General features: G+C 36.4%; 1 protein-coding gene across 2 annotated transcripts; it reads right to left on the reverse strand.

The window, feature by feature from the left end:
- Positions 1–7660: 7660 nt before the first annotated feature.
- LOC114286390 (uncharacterized) lies at positions 7661–11093 on the reverse strand. Of its 2 annotated transcripts, none has more exons than XM_082903760.1 (2): positions 9720–11093; positions 7661–8015 (listed from the first exon to the last, which is right to left on the reverse strand). In XM_082903760.1, exon 1 carries the CDS (start codon positions 10881–10883, stop codon positions 9750–9752), a length of 1134 nt encoding a protein of 377 aa, XP_082759886.1. In that variant the 5' UTR covers positions 10884–11093; the 3' UTR covers positions 7661–8015; positions 9720–9749. The 2 variants fall into 2 exon arrangements, with proteins under 2 accessions (XP_082759886.1, XP_082759885.1); XM_082903759.1 differs by having other exon boundaries at positions 9706–11093.
- Positions 11094–16054: the final 4961 nt, after the last annotated feature.

Consider the following 16054-nt stretch of genomic DNA (forward strand, 5'->3'; position numbering starts at 1 on the left):
GCCTTGAGTCTAAGTGCAAAATGCAAGCTTCATGTGCTTTTATGGGGCCTGTTTCACATTGCATGGTTTGAGATGTTCCTAAGGGCACTAATTGCACCTTGATAAGCCTTGGGCCTAGTTGCACGCCTAGGTGCACCTTTAATAACATTAGTGTGACCATAGAGTATATTGATGCAATAAAAGACATGTTGATGGAGTGACTCTGATTAGATCACCAGTAAGAGAAACTTGAGAATTTTCAATTGCTGAATGGTTGCATCAAGGGTTAGCTTTGAGTCCTTACCTATGCCTTAATCATAAATGAATTAACTAGACGCATTCATGATGATGTCCTATTGTGTATATGTTGTTTGCATATGATATTTTCTAGTGGATGAAACTAAGGAATGAAAAAAATTCAAAATTAGTAATTTGAAGAGAAACATTGGAGTCAAATTGGTTTAAAATTATTAGAATTGAATATATGAAATGTGACATTAGTAATAGTAAGTAAAGATTGAAAATCAAGAGATAGTATATAGTAAACATTTTTGATACCTAGGTTCGATTATTATCAAGGAAGGATGGTGAGGTTAGAGATGATGTGATTCATAGAATCAAAATAAGTTGGCTCAAGTGAAGGAGTGCATCTAGCATATTATGTGATCGACGAATACCCCACAAAATTATAAGGAAAAATTTATAGAACAACTATATGACTACCGACGCTTTATGGGATTGAATGTTAGGCAACTAAGAAACAACATGTTCATAGATGAGTGTAAGCTGAGATAATAATGCTTAGATGAACGTGTGGTAAGACTATGAAAGATAGAATTAGAGATGATCATGTTTATGAAATAATAGAAGTAGCATCAATTGAAGATAAGTTGAAAGAGAACAAATTAAGATGGTTTGTTCATATACAATAAAGAACTATAATAGATGCAACGATAAGAAAGAGTGATATGCTCACCATAATTGGAAATGTTAGGGGTAGGGGAAGACCTAGCTAATATGGGATACAATAGTAAGAAAAGATATGAATTTATTTAATTTAATTGAGCATATAGTTCTTGCCTGAATAGAATGACGAAAATGGATTCATATAGCTGACCCATTTGATTGAGACATAAAGCTTAGTTTGGGTATCATTCAAATATGAAGACAATATTAAATAGTCAGGTATTTACTCACCAATTCCTTTTTGCTACATGCTTTATGATATATTTTATTTTATTTTATTTTTTGAATAATACAGTGGCAGAAATTATTCATCAAGTTGTCTTGAAGATTCAATAAATGATTCATTAATTTTTTGTATAGCTATATTTTGCGTGCATTTTATGTTTGAAGTTGTGTTCACCACCCTTGCAGATATAATGAGAATATTAATATTTTGGTAAAATCATGTATTATGGTGACAGCATATGCAAGATGAGGATGCAGGACAGCCACACAGGAAGTTCCTTTGAGTGTTCTTCGTTGTGGCACAGTTTCCATTTCCATTTAATAAATAATGAATGGCAGTGATAAGTGAAACTGAGCTTCGGATTCCTTCAGGAGGACCACAAGCGTGTCTGTGTTTTACACTATCAGGAACTCGTTTGTTTTCTGCTCTCATAAATTTTTGTGGCAAGTTATTTGTGGTTTACTTCAATGTTTAAATACTATATGCTAGCAATAAGTTGATGGATTGCTGTGCTTCATTTATTAAAAAACATATATGATGTTTATACTCTCTGTTTACATTTTAGTGTTACAATCTTTACTTGGTTTTGTTTTTATGTTTTTGGGCAAACTTTGATGGAAAATCCTATAGCTTACTCACGGAGTTGTGGGGTGTCCCATTTTGCCCATTAAAACCTCTGAATTTTTTTGAAAGAAAAACTATGGATTCTTGAGGGATTGCTCAACATTATAATGCTTCTTTTCACGAGATGCTGAATGGCTTGTTTTGTTTTCCTTTTTTATGAACTTGTTTGGTAAATAATTTGTAGGATATTTTGTATTGTTTTTGTTTTTGTTTTTGGAAATATCAACTTTTTGAGAAAAACTAAAATGTTGATTTTGAATTTTTGAGAATCTTTTTTTGGACAAAAATGCAAATGATATGAAAGTGATGGTTATTTTGAAACCTTTTTTATATTTTCAAAAGCATGAAAATAAATAAATGAATGAAGAAAAGTAAAATAATTAACCAAGGCAGCTGCTCTTCTGTGGCTTGAACTTGGACAACGTTCTCAGGTTGATCTATTGCACCAACTAATAACTGTGTGACATTGTTCAGTAATGGTGTGTTTGGTTGGAGGATTTGGGGAGGGATTTGAAAAGAGAAAGGGAAAAGGTGTGTGAAACTATGTGAAATTTAGGCATGTTTTATTCATATTTCACCTACCTTTTCCATTTTCCTTTCCAAATCCCTCCTCAAATCCCTTAACCAAACACAACATAAGAGAGTATTTACATTTGTAAATATCACGACAATTATGTTAACCTTAACTGGACAATCAGTTGTCAACAGCATAAGATTAGAAGTTCAACACTAGAAATTTTGACAACCCAAGAAACAGCGTCATAACGAAAGATAAATAAATAAGGGTGAATCACGCTCACCTCTGTATTTCAGAATACGGTTAACTAATATATTAACTAATCAATTGTGACAAATTTGATCAAATTTTGTCTTTTTGTTTATGTTCTGAAGTATCTTAATGTGACATGAGCATGAAAGAGGTTTAATAATTCGATTTCTTTTTACAAGGACTAAAATAACTTATTTTGGCTTGTTTACATTATATTGTAGGGTGGATTTCAAAATATATGAAAGATCTCCTTCCAAGCTTTACATATAAGTTTTATCGAATATGACTTTCCACAAAATTCTATGTCTTATGAGATCGAGTATGAAATTTTGTTTAACTCACTTTAAGTTGAGTCCCTTTCTTTCATTTTCGTGCTAAGATTGGAAATCTTGTATTTATATAATCCATATGATTGAGTCCTTGAATTTTTGAAATAGTGTAAAAAACAAAATCTGATAAATCGGCCCAGAGTGGGTTACTAATAGAATGTTCTAACACATTACAAATTTTTGCTTTAGACAACGATCTAATCATAGGAATAATAGGAACTATAGTATTGAACTACTTAATAGCGTTACCTATTAGAAATAAATTTTCTAGCATTTGACTCTGTACCATTGAATTAGTCACACACTAAAGTCTAGGGAATGCTTGGATTATTGGTGCTTTGATAGTTTAGTTTTGATACTTTTTGCACTCGTTTATTTTTATTGATGCTTATCTTTGTATTTGATGTACGATTGATTTTATTAATAAAGTTTCTTTTTGTTGATTAAAAAATCAATCGTCCAAAACAAATTACTGAGTATAAAGTTATGACCTATTCAAATTTGAACACCATAAATGATTTGAACAGATAACTATTTGAATGATTTGATCAATATGAAGGTGTGAAAAAAAAAAAAAAAAAAAGTGTTAAAACTTCAGTAGGTAATAACTTTATGCTTGGTAGTTCGTTTTAGACAATTTTTTTTTTCTTTATTCCATGTATTTTTTTAGGATCTATCCTTTCAAAATTGCAAATGGCTATTTCGAGCGCTTACTTTTTAAAAAATATTATTTTGTTGTTTTGATTAACCAAAAAATCAATATATTAGCATTTGTTTTTGAAATTTCAAACTTAATATTGATCTTATTTGAAAGATATTGAAAATAAAAACCTACATATATCAATTTTGCTAAAAATTGATTTGTAAAACTCAATTTATGATTTTTTTTTATTATTTAAATTTTAGTACAAAATACACTGAGAGGGGAATTTGTGCCGAACAAATGGGCCGAGCAAAATCAGGTTTGGGCCCTGTTCTTGACCAAGCAATCGGGCCGCAAAGTCCTCAGATAAGACAAACTTAAGTTATGGGTCGAGGTAAGCGAGTTGAGAACGTCATTCTTAACCGAGGTAAAGATCTTGGCCGAGTTACATCGGCATCTCCAGAGCATGGCCAAGCTAAGGTTGAGAGAATGAAGAGGCTCTCGACTGTGCTATGAGTTCTGACGAAAGGGTTATTTGAGGCTTAACCGAGTTGTTAGCTAAGCAAGTAGGGTTGGGAAAACCGTGCTCGACAACTTGGAAGAGCCATTCCAATCTTGAGTATATCTGAGGTCGACCGAGGTAGAATTAGCTTGGTAGTAGCATGCTACATGGCCCAATTGGAGTGCGAGGAGAGGAACCTGCCGTCTGTACATGTCAGTACTATTTGGTTGTTTTGTCGATTCTGTTTGGCAATATTGACACACACACGTGTAAGGTGAAGAGAGGATAGTACATCTACGTGTCCAGGAAAGGGCGAGCAAGGTAGTGCACACACAAGTTATATAAGCCCTACGGCGCTTCCATGCAAAACGTCTGGAACTTTCTTTACACAAAGCTACATTTGCTTTTGTCTTTCCTCTCTCTCTAAAGGTGCTAACTTGATCGTCGTAGGGATTTTCCGGCAACACATCTGCGTGGTATCTCACCGTTGTCATGTTTTCAGGTTGAATAACATCATTCGGAGTAACGCGAGGCTTGGACGAAAGGATTACATAAGCGAAGAATATTTGCTCCTCGTACAATTGGCGCATTTTGTGGGAATCCAATAGACAAAGCCTTGACCTCCAAACTTTTCTGATCATTTTCCAAGGTGAACAACGACGACGTTCCGAAATTCAATATTGACAACATTATGCCAAAGTCCGTCTTGCGGCACGATGACTTGCTCACCGTTTCGATAATGGCTGGTTTGGAGACCTCCACGTGAGGGCCCGTCAGAGATGAGCGAGACAAATGCGCAAGGAGTTCTAGGTGCTCATTGAGCCCAGAAGGGCGTCGCCGCCGATGAGAGTCACACACTTAGCACTTGGAGAGCAAGCTGAGAGATGAAGACGCCATCATCAGAAATATGGTGACGGTGATGGAGGCCATGAAGCGCCAGCTGAAAGGAAAGGATGTTGTTGGAGTGGGAAACCATAGTGAGCACACCTAGTCCTACCATTCTGGTAGTTGGAGTAGGCGGCCAATTTCTTCGCTTACCATTTCGAGGAGTTTCAGAGCAGACGACTTTGTCGCATTGGCAGAGTTGTGTCATACTTGAGACAGCAGTTGTTGTCCTTCACGTCTGTCGACGACGTTGAGATACTCATATTCCAATCGATCAGGAGATCTGAGGGATATATTAGAGGAGCGAGCGCGCCGATGGGAGGCTTAAAGGGTGTCAACACTGCAACAGTTGGCCCCCAAAGGTCGTGCCATTGAGGAGGTCATAATGCCAGCGCCACACCTGGTGGCGCACGTACCACCAGATAGGGATCTAGCAAGTCTGAGCCCCACCCCTTTTTCCCTTGAGATAGAGAACACGCCACTCCCCGTTGGTTTTCACCAGCCAAAATTCATGCTCTATGATGGAAAACTGGTTCGTGCATGCACGTGAGCCACTTCCAGCAAGTTATGGCTGGACATAGGCGAAACGATGCACTGATTTGCCTTAGTTTCTCATCAAGTTTGAGATTGTGATTAAGCTCATATATTTGAGCTCTTCTTCAATAATTTCGCTGAGGTTAAGCATTGTAGAGAGAGAGTGTGTGATTCTAAGAGAGAGGAGACTCAAATTTGAAGACTTGAACTAAAAGCTTGGAGATTTGAAGAGCTAGGCTCAAGAACTAGCTTAATTTGGAATAGTTAAAGGCTCTAGGTGAGTAATTGAACCTTAGATTGTGAATTAAAATCTTATAGCTTGTGAATTCAAGAAAACTTTGTAATTTAGTGCAAGACATGAGCATAGCATGAAGAATTTAGTGTTAAATCATACATGCATGCAAGAAATTGTGAAGGCTCGTGCTTTTGAACATGATTTATGATGTTTCAGTTTGAATTCAAAGTCATATTGCACATGCATGCATGAATTGTCATGTTTTAAGGCTCAATTTTAAGATTTGAAGCTTGTGAATGCAAGATATAAAATATGGATTTTACAAACATAAAATAAGGTTTGAATTTTGTTGAATTCATGGAGTTTTGAACAATGGGTTGAAGTTAACTTGAAATATATGTATTTGGGAGTGTTCTTGCATAGTTGAGTGAGTCATGCAAGAATTTGAAGCCTTGAATATGTGTTTGAAGTTCAAAATAGAATTTTGGAAATTCCAGAGATTCGACAGACTACTCGAGCGACCAAAAGGTAGCTCCAGCGCACATATCAAGCATCCAGTAGTTTTGCAGACAATGAAGGTTGGCTCGAGCGACCAAAATACTGCTCGAGCGACCACCCTTTATTTTCAGTCTTGGCTCGAGCAACCAAGAAGTTGGCTCGAGCATAAAATGAGAGCATCTAGTACTTTTGCAGACTTAGGGGTTTGCTTGAGCCACTAATGTTGCGCTTGAGCGAAGTATCCTATTTTAGAAAACTTTGAAATGTTGTGTTATGTTTCAATTTCTGTTCTACTTCATTTCTGAGCATTCTTAGGTACACGTTGAGCATCCTAAATGAACTAAAGAGTTAGAAAGAAGCCTAAGAAAGATAATCTGTAACACTTGGGTGTTTTAATCTATTGGAAGGTGTATTTAATCCCTTTATTTTCATTTTGGAAGTCTTTGAAGTTGTTGTATATTTGTTTTGAAGGAGTACAATCAGATTTAAACTCGTTGAGTTTGTTCGTTCGCATTTGTTCTTGTCCAAAAGTTCCTTAGAAACTTAAAAATTCTATTCTAGGGTCGACACCAGCCTTCCTAAGAGTCGACCCTTGTTGCTGAAATTCTAGAAGTGATGCTGAAATTTAGGGTCGACACCAGCCTTGGTGGTGTCGACACCTTTCTTTTGTCGTTGGCCTCAAGGGTCGACACCAGTTAGGGAAGGGTCGACCCTTGTATACTGTAGAATCTGAGTATAGGTGCTGGAATTTAGTGTCGACCCTTCCTGTCCAAGGGTTGACACCTTGCCTTGACAGCATTGTCATTTCTTCCTGAAGGGTCGACACCACCAAACCAGGGTCGACCCTTGCATGTTTTTTTTTATAGAATTTTGGGGTTCGAATGGGCCCTACTTTTGGGGGTTTTGGACTCATCATTTTCATTGACCTTAGGGCTATTTTTCTACTACTATAAATAGACCCAAAACACTCCTCTCTCATAAATTGAGAGGGGTTCAAAATCTGACATGAGACAATAATACTCACTAATTAGTTAGAGAAACTATACATTGTAGGTAATTTTAGTATGAAAGGGGGGTGGAAATCAAGCTATTAATATAAATGCAAATACTTAATTTGGAAACACTTCCATTAATTTGGAAACACTCCCAATTCATTCATGTGTTTTGCTTTCAAAACTTCTCATTCCTTAAAGTTAATCATGTCTTGAACCATCCATCATCAAATATAGAGGAAGTTTTTGAACCTTACACCCCGCCATGGGGAGGTGAACAATAAAGAAGGAAAAGCAAAACAAACCAAAAAAAATCTTGAGAAATGTTACGTTCATGTAAAAAGTGGGGGGAAAAAAAGGCCACCTGGAATACTGACTAGTATAGGATGGATTCACCCAATGGCTAAAATAAGGCTACGCAAGATGTCGAAGATGAATGTGCAATAACAGTACAACAAAGCACCACATAAACAAACAATACTATCAACTTCAATTCTGAACATAATTCCATTATAAAGCACTTGCAGAAAAATTAATATGCCCAAAAATCCACACAACTGATGTTCTGAGTAATAACTGATGTTTTGAGGATGTTATTCCCAAAGAGTTCTTTAGAAACATAAATATTGACACAAAAATACCACATTGTTTTGGAAACATCCAAAAAAATGAAGTACTTGAATAGATAGAAAAGTACGGAGAATGTAGATTCTAGTCATTAGGTAAATAATAATTAAAGCATTATCTACACGAGCATCAGGAAGTTCATACAAAATCACCAGTCCAAAACTTTCAGTTTGACGAATCACTAGAGTCCAAAACGTTTGATGAATCTGCACAATGAAAGCATAAAATCATAAATAATAATAATAATAATAATAATAATAATAATAAAAAAATCTCATCATAAGAAGAAAATATTTCAAGTACAAAACCAACAATTACAAACTGAGGCTGAAACTGCATACCTTGTATTACATCTGTTGTCTATCCAACTAGGATGGGGACACAATAATTTTTGTAACAAAAAAGGGACTAATGACAATAAAAATAAAAAAGGGGACACAAAAGAAGAGTTTTAATATTTAACATGGTGGAGATGACTAAATTGAATTTGACATAGGAACATACTTCAAAATAACAATCTAAACCTTTTTTTGGGATAAGTAAACCAATAGTCCAAACATATCTATAGAATAAACAATTTCTCAGCCTACAGAATATGACACAAAATTTGTCCAATAGTGACTAGCTTCAATTTATTTACTACACATAAGAGCAATATTTCCATCACATATAGCAAAAATTGGAACAAGAATAAATTGCAATGCTAGTAGACTTTATAATATTAACAGTTTAAATAACACTAAGGCAAGTCACTCATCAGTAAGATTGAAGGATCTCAGATCATCATTGCCTTGTGCATTAATCTAAAACAGTAGATGCATAACAAAAATACGGACATACCTACCATCCAATTTGAAAACAAACAAACACATACACACTCTTCTAAACAGTCACTCTTCTAAGATCATAAACCATGATCATCAAACAATACATTATCCTCCATTGGTATCTCCAACCCATTGTCTATAAGAACAAAACTTAACACCATAAACTCCACAAGATGAACTCATCTTACACACTTTATAGCACAAGGAATCATCTATGTTACATAGACTCAAGCATGAGCATTGGTGTGGGTGATCTCCACGCATGGTTATGAGCCCTTAAACTTACAATACATTGATATGATCCAAAACTAGCAGCAGATTGGCGACTACATAATGACTAGCATTCCAATACCACATGCCATTACCCTTGTCTTATCTAGTGCACGCACATTGAATCATAGATTCACAATGTCATCAGTAAGTACAGCTTCATCACATGTCATCTACACCTTCACTCAACACCCGCTTGCCCAAAACTATGAGAATTAAAAACACCACAACATGATCGACAAAAACCAAAAGCAGCAACTACTAAAGATCCCAAACGAAAGAATAAAGTGATCCACAGACTCTTCTGCATTCCTGAACATGTGTAACAATTCAAAAGCAAGACTCTTTACAAAAGTTTTTTTAATATTCTGGGTGTTTAGTTTATCTTCATTCATCATTCTAGTAACTGGTCCTTAGAGCCAACATTTGTCAGATGATGCCAAAATAATTTGAGGCTTTGATAATTTAGAGCATCACAATGACAAGCTTCCAACTAAACATTGAGTGTTTGTGGCTGGTATTCATATAATAAATATAAGTTAACTAGCCATTTAGATAGCGTGCTGTAAATTCACGTGTCTTTATGTGAAGTCGTTAATCTTTATATCATGCAGCATCAATAAGCGAAAATCAGTTATTTGCATACACTAACACTTTCTATCCTATCTTTGCTTTTTTTCTTTTCTTTTATATATCAAAACCAAGCAAAACAGGTTAAAATTTTGTGTATAAGCACCAAGTAAAACATCACAAAAAAGACAAATATCGAGCAGTTAAATATATCTTATTTTGTTCTTACCTAAAGACACCCACCTAAAGATGTGGGTGGCTGGTGCTCATTGTTCAACTGTCCGTCCAAAAAAGCATGCCGCGGCTCCCTGATGGTCGCATGCACCTTGCGAGGTAGTCACCAATTTTTAGATATGGTTCTTTCAGCACTTTCCATGCACTGTTTCGGTGCTTGAATAATACTTGAACACCATCTTCATCAAACCTGCAGCGTTCTATCTCACCGTACTTTTCAAATACTGAATTCACAATCGTCCTATTAGTCATGAAATAGGGGCCAATGCGGTAAGCTGCGATATGTCGAAGAGTCGGATCAATCTCAGCGTGCTTGTAGAGGCTCGCTAGTATAGTTGGGGTTTTCATTAGTCCTTCCTTCACTAATGAAACCAGGTTGTAAGTCCCTAACGCTTCCAGAAGCTTCTCGAGAGGCTCCTCTTCTTCCTCAGTGGTGGAGGAGGTGGCGGCGTACTGATTTTCTGGTAACTTATATTGATATCTGCATCCGCATCCCAAGGCAGGATAGTAACCGGGCAATTGCAACCAGCGGGAAGGATTGGGGAAGCGCCAAAGAGAGGGCAGTATGCACCTGACATAACTGTCGCCGATCTTATGGGATGGCTCCTTCGCTGCCTCCCACGCGGCCTTTCGCTGCTTAAAGGTAATGTAGCCTCGGCTCTCTGCTTTCGCATCTTTCTGATAGACATTGATGGTGCAATTTTCAATTTCTCCATATCTTCCAAAGAAAGAATTCAACGTCTCAGAAGTGAGAGCGGTCTGCCTTCCAAATTGGGACACCCATATCTCTCTTTGGGCGGGATCAACCTCAGCCAGATTACGAACCCTCTCAATCAAATGAGGGTCATTGGAGATTGCTTCCATAACCAGAGCCACCAGAGATTCTTTCTGTAAGCTTTCTATAAGGCTGTCTACGGGCTCCTCCTCCTCCTCCTCCGCTATTGATTCCTGCAACTCCGGTATTAATTGATTTCGTACGAGCTCCTCCTCCTCCTGTTGATGTTGATTTCGGGTTGGGTTCGAGGGTAGGGAGGGTGATCGGTGACGGATAAGGACACGGCCACGGCCACGGCCACGACCACGAACACGGCCACGGCCACGGCCACTGGTGGCGGGGTAGGGCTGGTTGTCGACGGGGAAGGAGCGCCCTCTGCCGGAACGCGTAATGGCCATGGCTCTGTATGAGGATTAGGGTTTGATTGGGGCAGACAAACAGGTTGACGGGTTTTTGGAGCGAGGGGTTTTTGGTTTCGCCTCTATTTCTAGCTCAGGTATATGTATTTTGTACGACTAGAAATATATTTAAATAAATAATTTAGATAATTTTTTGGTATATAAAAATTGTATTTTTTTGAAAAATTATTATACTATTTAGATAACTTTTTTGGTATATAAAAATCGTGTTGTTTTGAAAAATTATTATACTAAAAAATATTATTATACATACCTAAAAATTTTAAAACTTGCTTTGTTATGTATTTGTAAAATTTACTACTGGTTTGTAATTTATTTTTATAACTTTTGCTAATATGTTATTTTTTCTTCTTTTTTTTTTGTTAATTTATTAAATAAAAAATGTTGACAAGGGATACTTATCATTTCTAAAATTATAGGATATAATTCTTATTTAAGCAAAATCTGAGTATGTATTTGTAATTTACTTTAATGGGATATTTATTTAGAAGGACACGATAAGAGCGAACTGTAATACAATATATATTGTTAAATTTATTGACTTGTAATTCGACGTTCGCTAAACTAACTAAGCGATGAATTAGTAAATTTATTGGACATAGAGTCCAATCCCACACTTCAATCTCATGAAACAAACGCCCCCATGAAAGTAAATTGCATTATGACCCCAAGTGTTATGAATTATGTAGGGTCAAGTACGAGAACGAATCAAGCACCAGAACACTGTGAGTAATATCTTAGCAAAAATATTTTTGTATATGCATTATTTTCTAAACGATGCCTATGTGGTAAGGTTCTAAACCTTTAAAGTGATATTATGAATGAGTATTCTAATCACTTAATTCGGAATGAAATATACGAAGTGATCAACGTATGGGTATGAAATGGGCCTAAGGCAGTTAGTATATTCAGTAAGGATGTGGATTGGGCTAAAGGTTGTTCTGTATAATTGACTCTAATCCATAGGGACGGGTTTGGGTCATGACAGTATAGCTCTCTTCGGCTTCTTTAAAGCCCTTGTCCTCAGTTTCCTTCTCAGCGTCAGACTTCTCTTTCCTCAGTTTCTCCAGCTCGGCGCGTACCGCATCCCTTTCCTGCTTGGCGCTACCAAGCTAGCCGAGGAGTTTGGTATTTTCAGCGTTAGCCATCTCTAATGAAGCTTTAGCTCGCCCCAGCTCAGTTTTAAAGTACTTCCCTTACGCAGTTGTGTCAGCCACTTTCTACCGCAACTTCACAACTTGGTCCATCACAAGATGGGTTTTCTGAATTGCCTGCAAGAAGAAAATGTTAGAAGGCGAGATCGAGCAAACAGTTAAACAATTTTTGTAAGAACACTTACCCTAGCCATGGACTTCACCACGGACTTGACCATCCGAGTGTCTGGGATGTGGTCGCTCCTTGTCATGTCGGTTGACATCAGTAACGCCTTAGTCAGATCAAAGGCAAGAAGGTGCTCTTCGTCCCTAGTAATGAAAGCACTCGTCGGGATGTCCTTCTGCTGGTGCTTCAGCTTAGGCTGCCAGGTAGGCATCGATTCAACCTCCTCAACCATCAGTCGTACGGGCCCTCTTACTAACTTGGTGGGATTCTGTGCTGGTGGATTGGACGGTGGTGGAGGCTAAGGCCAACATGGTTCCTGAACCTTGACCCGTAGTTGGCGAGAGCGTTGACGAATTGGCTGGTGGGTCAGAAGAGGTAGCAGTGGTAAGGTTTTTGATTCTATTTCTTTTCGCAATTTCTTTTTCCTCTGTTAAACGAATAAGTGAAACATCTGGGAGAGTTGGATTTAGCGGAGGAGAATGTTTAGACAGGAAATTTGCGACTTTTCTTTTCCGCTTCACCGAATACTAGTAGCTCAGCACGTAACTGGGGAGATCGTGGTAGCTGCGCTTCTTGTATCTTAGCACAACCCTCACTGCGTCCTCGTTCAGGGTAAGGATACAAGGTTTGTAGCTTGGCAATACCAACGAAAGAAAAGTTGTTGGCTCGGAATAACGAATCCAAACAATTTAACAGGTTGAATTTGGCTTACTTGTTGAATCTTTATTTTTACTTATGTACCAACCAAGCACATCAGCAGTCTCATAGTTACTGGTTACCCAAAAGAAGTCGTCATCGTGCAAGTCTTTGTCCGAAGTGTCGGTTACCATGCGTTCAGGACATGCTCTTATTTTTAGGTACCAATTAAAACCATCTGTTGTATGGCTGAGCGTTGGTAGATACTTGTGTAGGGCACAACTCGATCTGCCTTAAGAACTCACACATCAAGAAGTGTACCAGGAAGCGAAGTCCCTTTTCTACTGTGGACAACACGGTGAAGGGGCAAGTATTCTCCCTGCCCTAAGGAAGGATTTCATCCTTGTCGAGTTCAAAATGTACGTTGGCTAGAATGCCGTAATCTTTGCGAAACTCAGCCATTTCGCCCAGCGTGTTTACTAGGAAACGATAGCGCCCATAGAGCTCAATTTGATTTGCTCGGGGAAATGTGTTGGCCTAGTTATGAATAGTGACTGTTTGGCCTTTGAGAGCACTTGTGTTGGTGTGCTTGGTCTCCTAGGATTCTGCATGGTGGAAAATCAAAATTGAGTATAAGTAACAGTGCGGTCGCACGAATGAGCTCGATTTTAGCTCAGTCACACAGACGAGCTGGGTTTTAGCTTAGTCGTTTAGATGAGCCAGGTTCTAGCTCGGTTGTGCAGGTGACCTCGATTCAAGCTCGTTCATGCAGGTAAGCTGGGTTTTAGCTCAGCTGCACAGACGAGTTGGGTTTTAGCTTGGTTGTTCAGATGAACTTGGTTCTAGATCGGTTGTGCAGGTGACCTCGGTTCTAGCTCGGTTGTGCAAATAAGCTTGGTTTTTATTTCGGTCGCACAGATGAGTGGTTTTAGCTCGGTTGCGTAGAGTTCAGACAGGTTGCCCAAAATCAAGATTGGGCCATGTTCTTGACCTAGCAACCGGGCCATGAAGTCCTCAGATAAGGCGGACTTAAGTTATGGGCCGATGTAAGCGAGTTAAGAATGTGATTCTTGACCGAGGTAAAGATCTTGGCCGAGTTACATCGGCATCTCTAGAGCATGGCCAAGCTAAGGTTGTGTAACGATTCCACCACGTATAATGATTAGTACTTAATTAATTAAGAAGATTTGAAATTTAATTGCCGAGTATTATAATTTAATTTGGGATTTATGAGAATTGTGGAATCTAACTCGTATATGATTCTATTAAAGATTTATTTTGGAATTAGAAATTAAGGGTCCAAATGGTTTAAGGAAGTGAAATTAAGAAGTTGAGTCAATTTAATTTTAATTACGGACCCATTTGGGAGTTTAATTAAATATTCAATTTAGTTTAGTAACATTGAGATCCGATTAATTAGGTCCGAATTGGAGAAAATTAAGTTAATTAAATTATGAGGATTGAGAATTGTGATTATTACGAATTAAATTTATTTATGGGGTGTCCAATTTGAATATGCAATTTATTGACGGAAATTTGAAGTCTGATTAGAAATTAAAGGCCCAAATAACTTGAGAAATCAAAATTGATAATGGAAATATGTTTAACTTAATATATGGAACCTTTTGGAGTTTGGTTAAAAATCTGATTCAGAATGACAAAATTAAATATAATTAATTGGGCCTCAATGAAGTCGATTAGATTAATTAAATTATGTGGGGTTTGTGATTAATCACGACTAACTAAATTGTGTACTAATTAAGATTAATTAAGATCAAATTGTGTTTAATAAAGTTAATGGATAATTATATAATAAGTTAATTATAATCATAAATTAATTTGAAGAAATATCCATATTGTGCACGTGTGTAGTGTGATGGGTTAGTATAGGTGTATGTTTATACCTTGGTGTTGGGGACTAAATTCAAGAGAAAGAATGAAATCAAAAAAAAAAAAAGAGGTGCAAGTGTGCTCTGTTTTGTAGCCGAGAGAGAGAGAGAGAGACCAAAGAGAGAGAGTTTTGCTGGAAGAACAAAAAAAAAGAGAAGAAAAGAAAGAAATGTTCAAGAAGATTTAAAGAAATGCTCAAGTTTTTGGAAGGAACCCAAGGAGAATTAGAATGGGTTCAACTAAGGTATGGAATTTATGTTAATTTGTGTAGAGTCTTTACTTTATACTTGAAATTAAAGATGAAATTGGAATCAATAGCAAGAAGATGAAGAAAAATTAGCTTAAGTATAAGATTATGGAAATTAATTTGAAATGGGTTACGTGCATGTGGATGGTTATGGAAAATAAATTAGAAATTAATTATTTCTGATTTGATATTGTGATTTTACATGAAACTAAGCTTCATTGTTACATGCATGAATAAATTTTACAAGTTTAATACTCTAATGATACATGCATCATGGATGTTGAAGAATTTGGATTAATTCAATCACATATTTTGAAGAGAAAAAAGAAATGTTTTTTGAACATCAAGTTTATGAAAAATTAGAATTAATCCTAATGCTAGATAAAGTTTTGATTTTATAATTCGATTTTTAATCCATGCATGTAATGTAATTTAAGATTTTATTTAAATTAAACATATTTTGATTATGAATTAAGTTGAGGTTACAAATTAAGTTAAGTTTAAGATTATGAGAATTAGTTGGAAAATTTATAAGAATATAAAATTAGTAATTTTGATGTCAATTTCATACATGTGAATGATTTTATAAGAAGTTTCATGACTCCAATTTCATGATTTTAAGGAAAATAAATAAATAAATAAATAAATAAAAAGAACTTGAGGCCAATTTTATGTAATTAAAAAGAAAATGAGAAATGGAAGCTATGATCAAATTTATGAAAATTAATTTAGAAATTAATTACTTTGGGTTGAATTTAGTTGTCCTAACATGAAATTGAGTTCCAATTGTACATACATTATGAAATTTCAAGGGTTTGGAAAGTCTAATTCATATTTTAAAATTGTGGATTTGATATAAAGGAAATAAGTTAAATCTAAATTTGGTCAATTGGAGCATGATTTTGAATAAATGATTTCTAATTGGGAGTGTCTACTAAATTATACATTGGTTCTCTATATTTGTGTACCAAAAATACATGTTTTGAGGCTTTGAATATCAAATCTGAACTTCAATTACAATTTTGGAAATTCCAGAATTTACACTGTCTGCTCGAGC

The sequence above is a fragment of the Camellia sinensis genome, chromosome 13, assembly GCF_055761805.1.
Source record: "Camellia sinensis isolate YWXY chromosome 13, ASM5576180v1, whole genome shotgun sequence".
NCBI classification, from domain to species: Eukaryota; Viridiplantae; Streptophyta; class Magnoliopsida; order Ericales; family Theaceae; genus Camellia; species Camellia sinensis.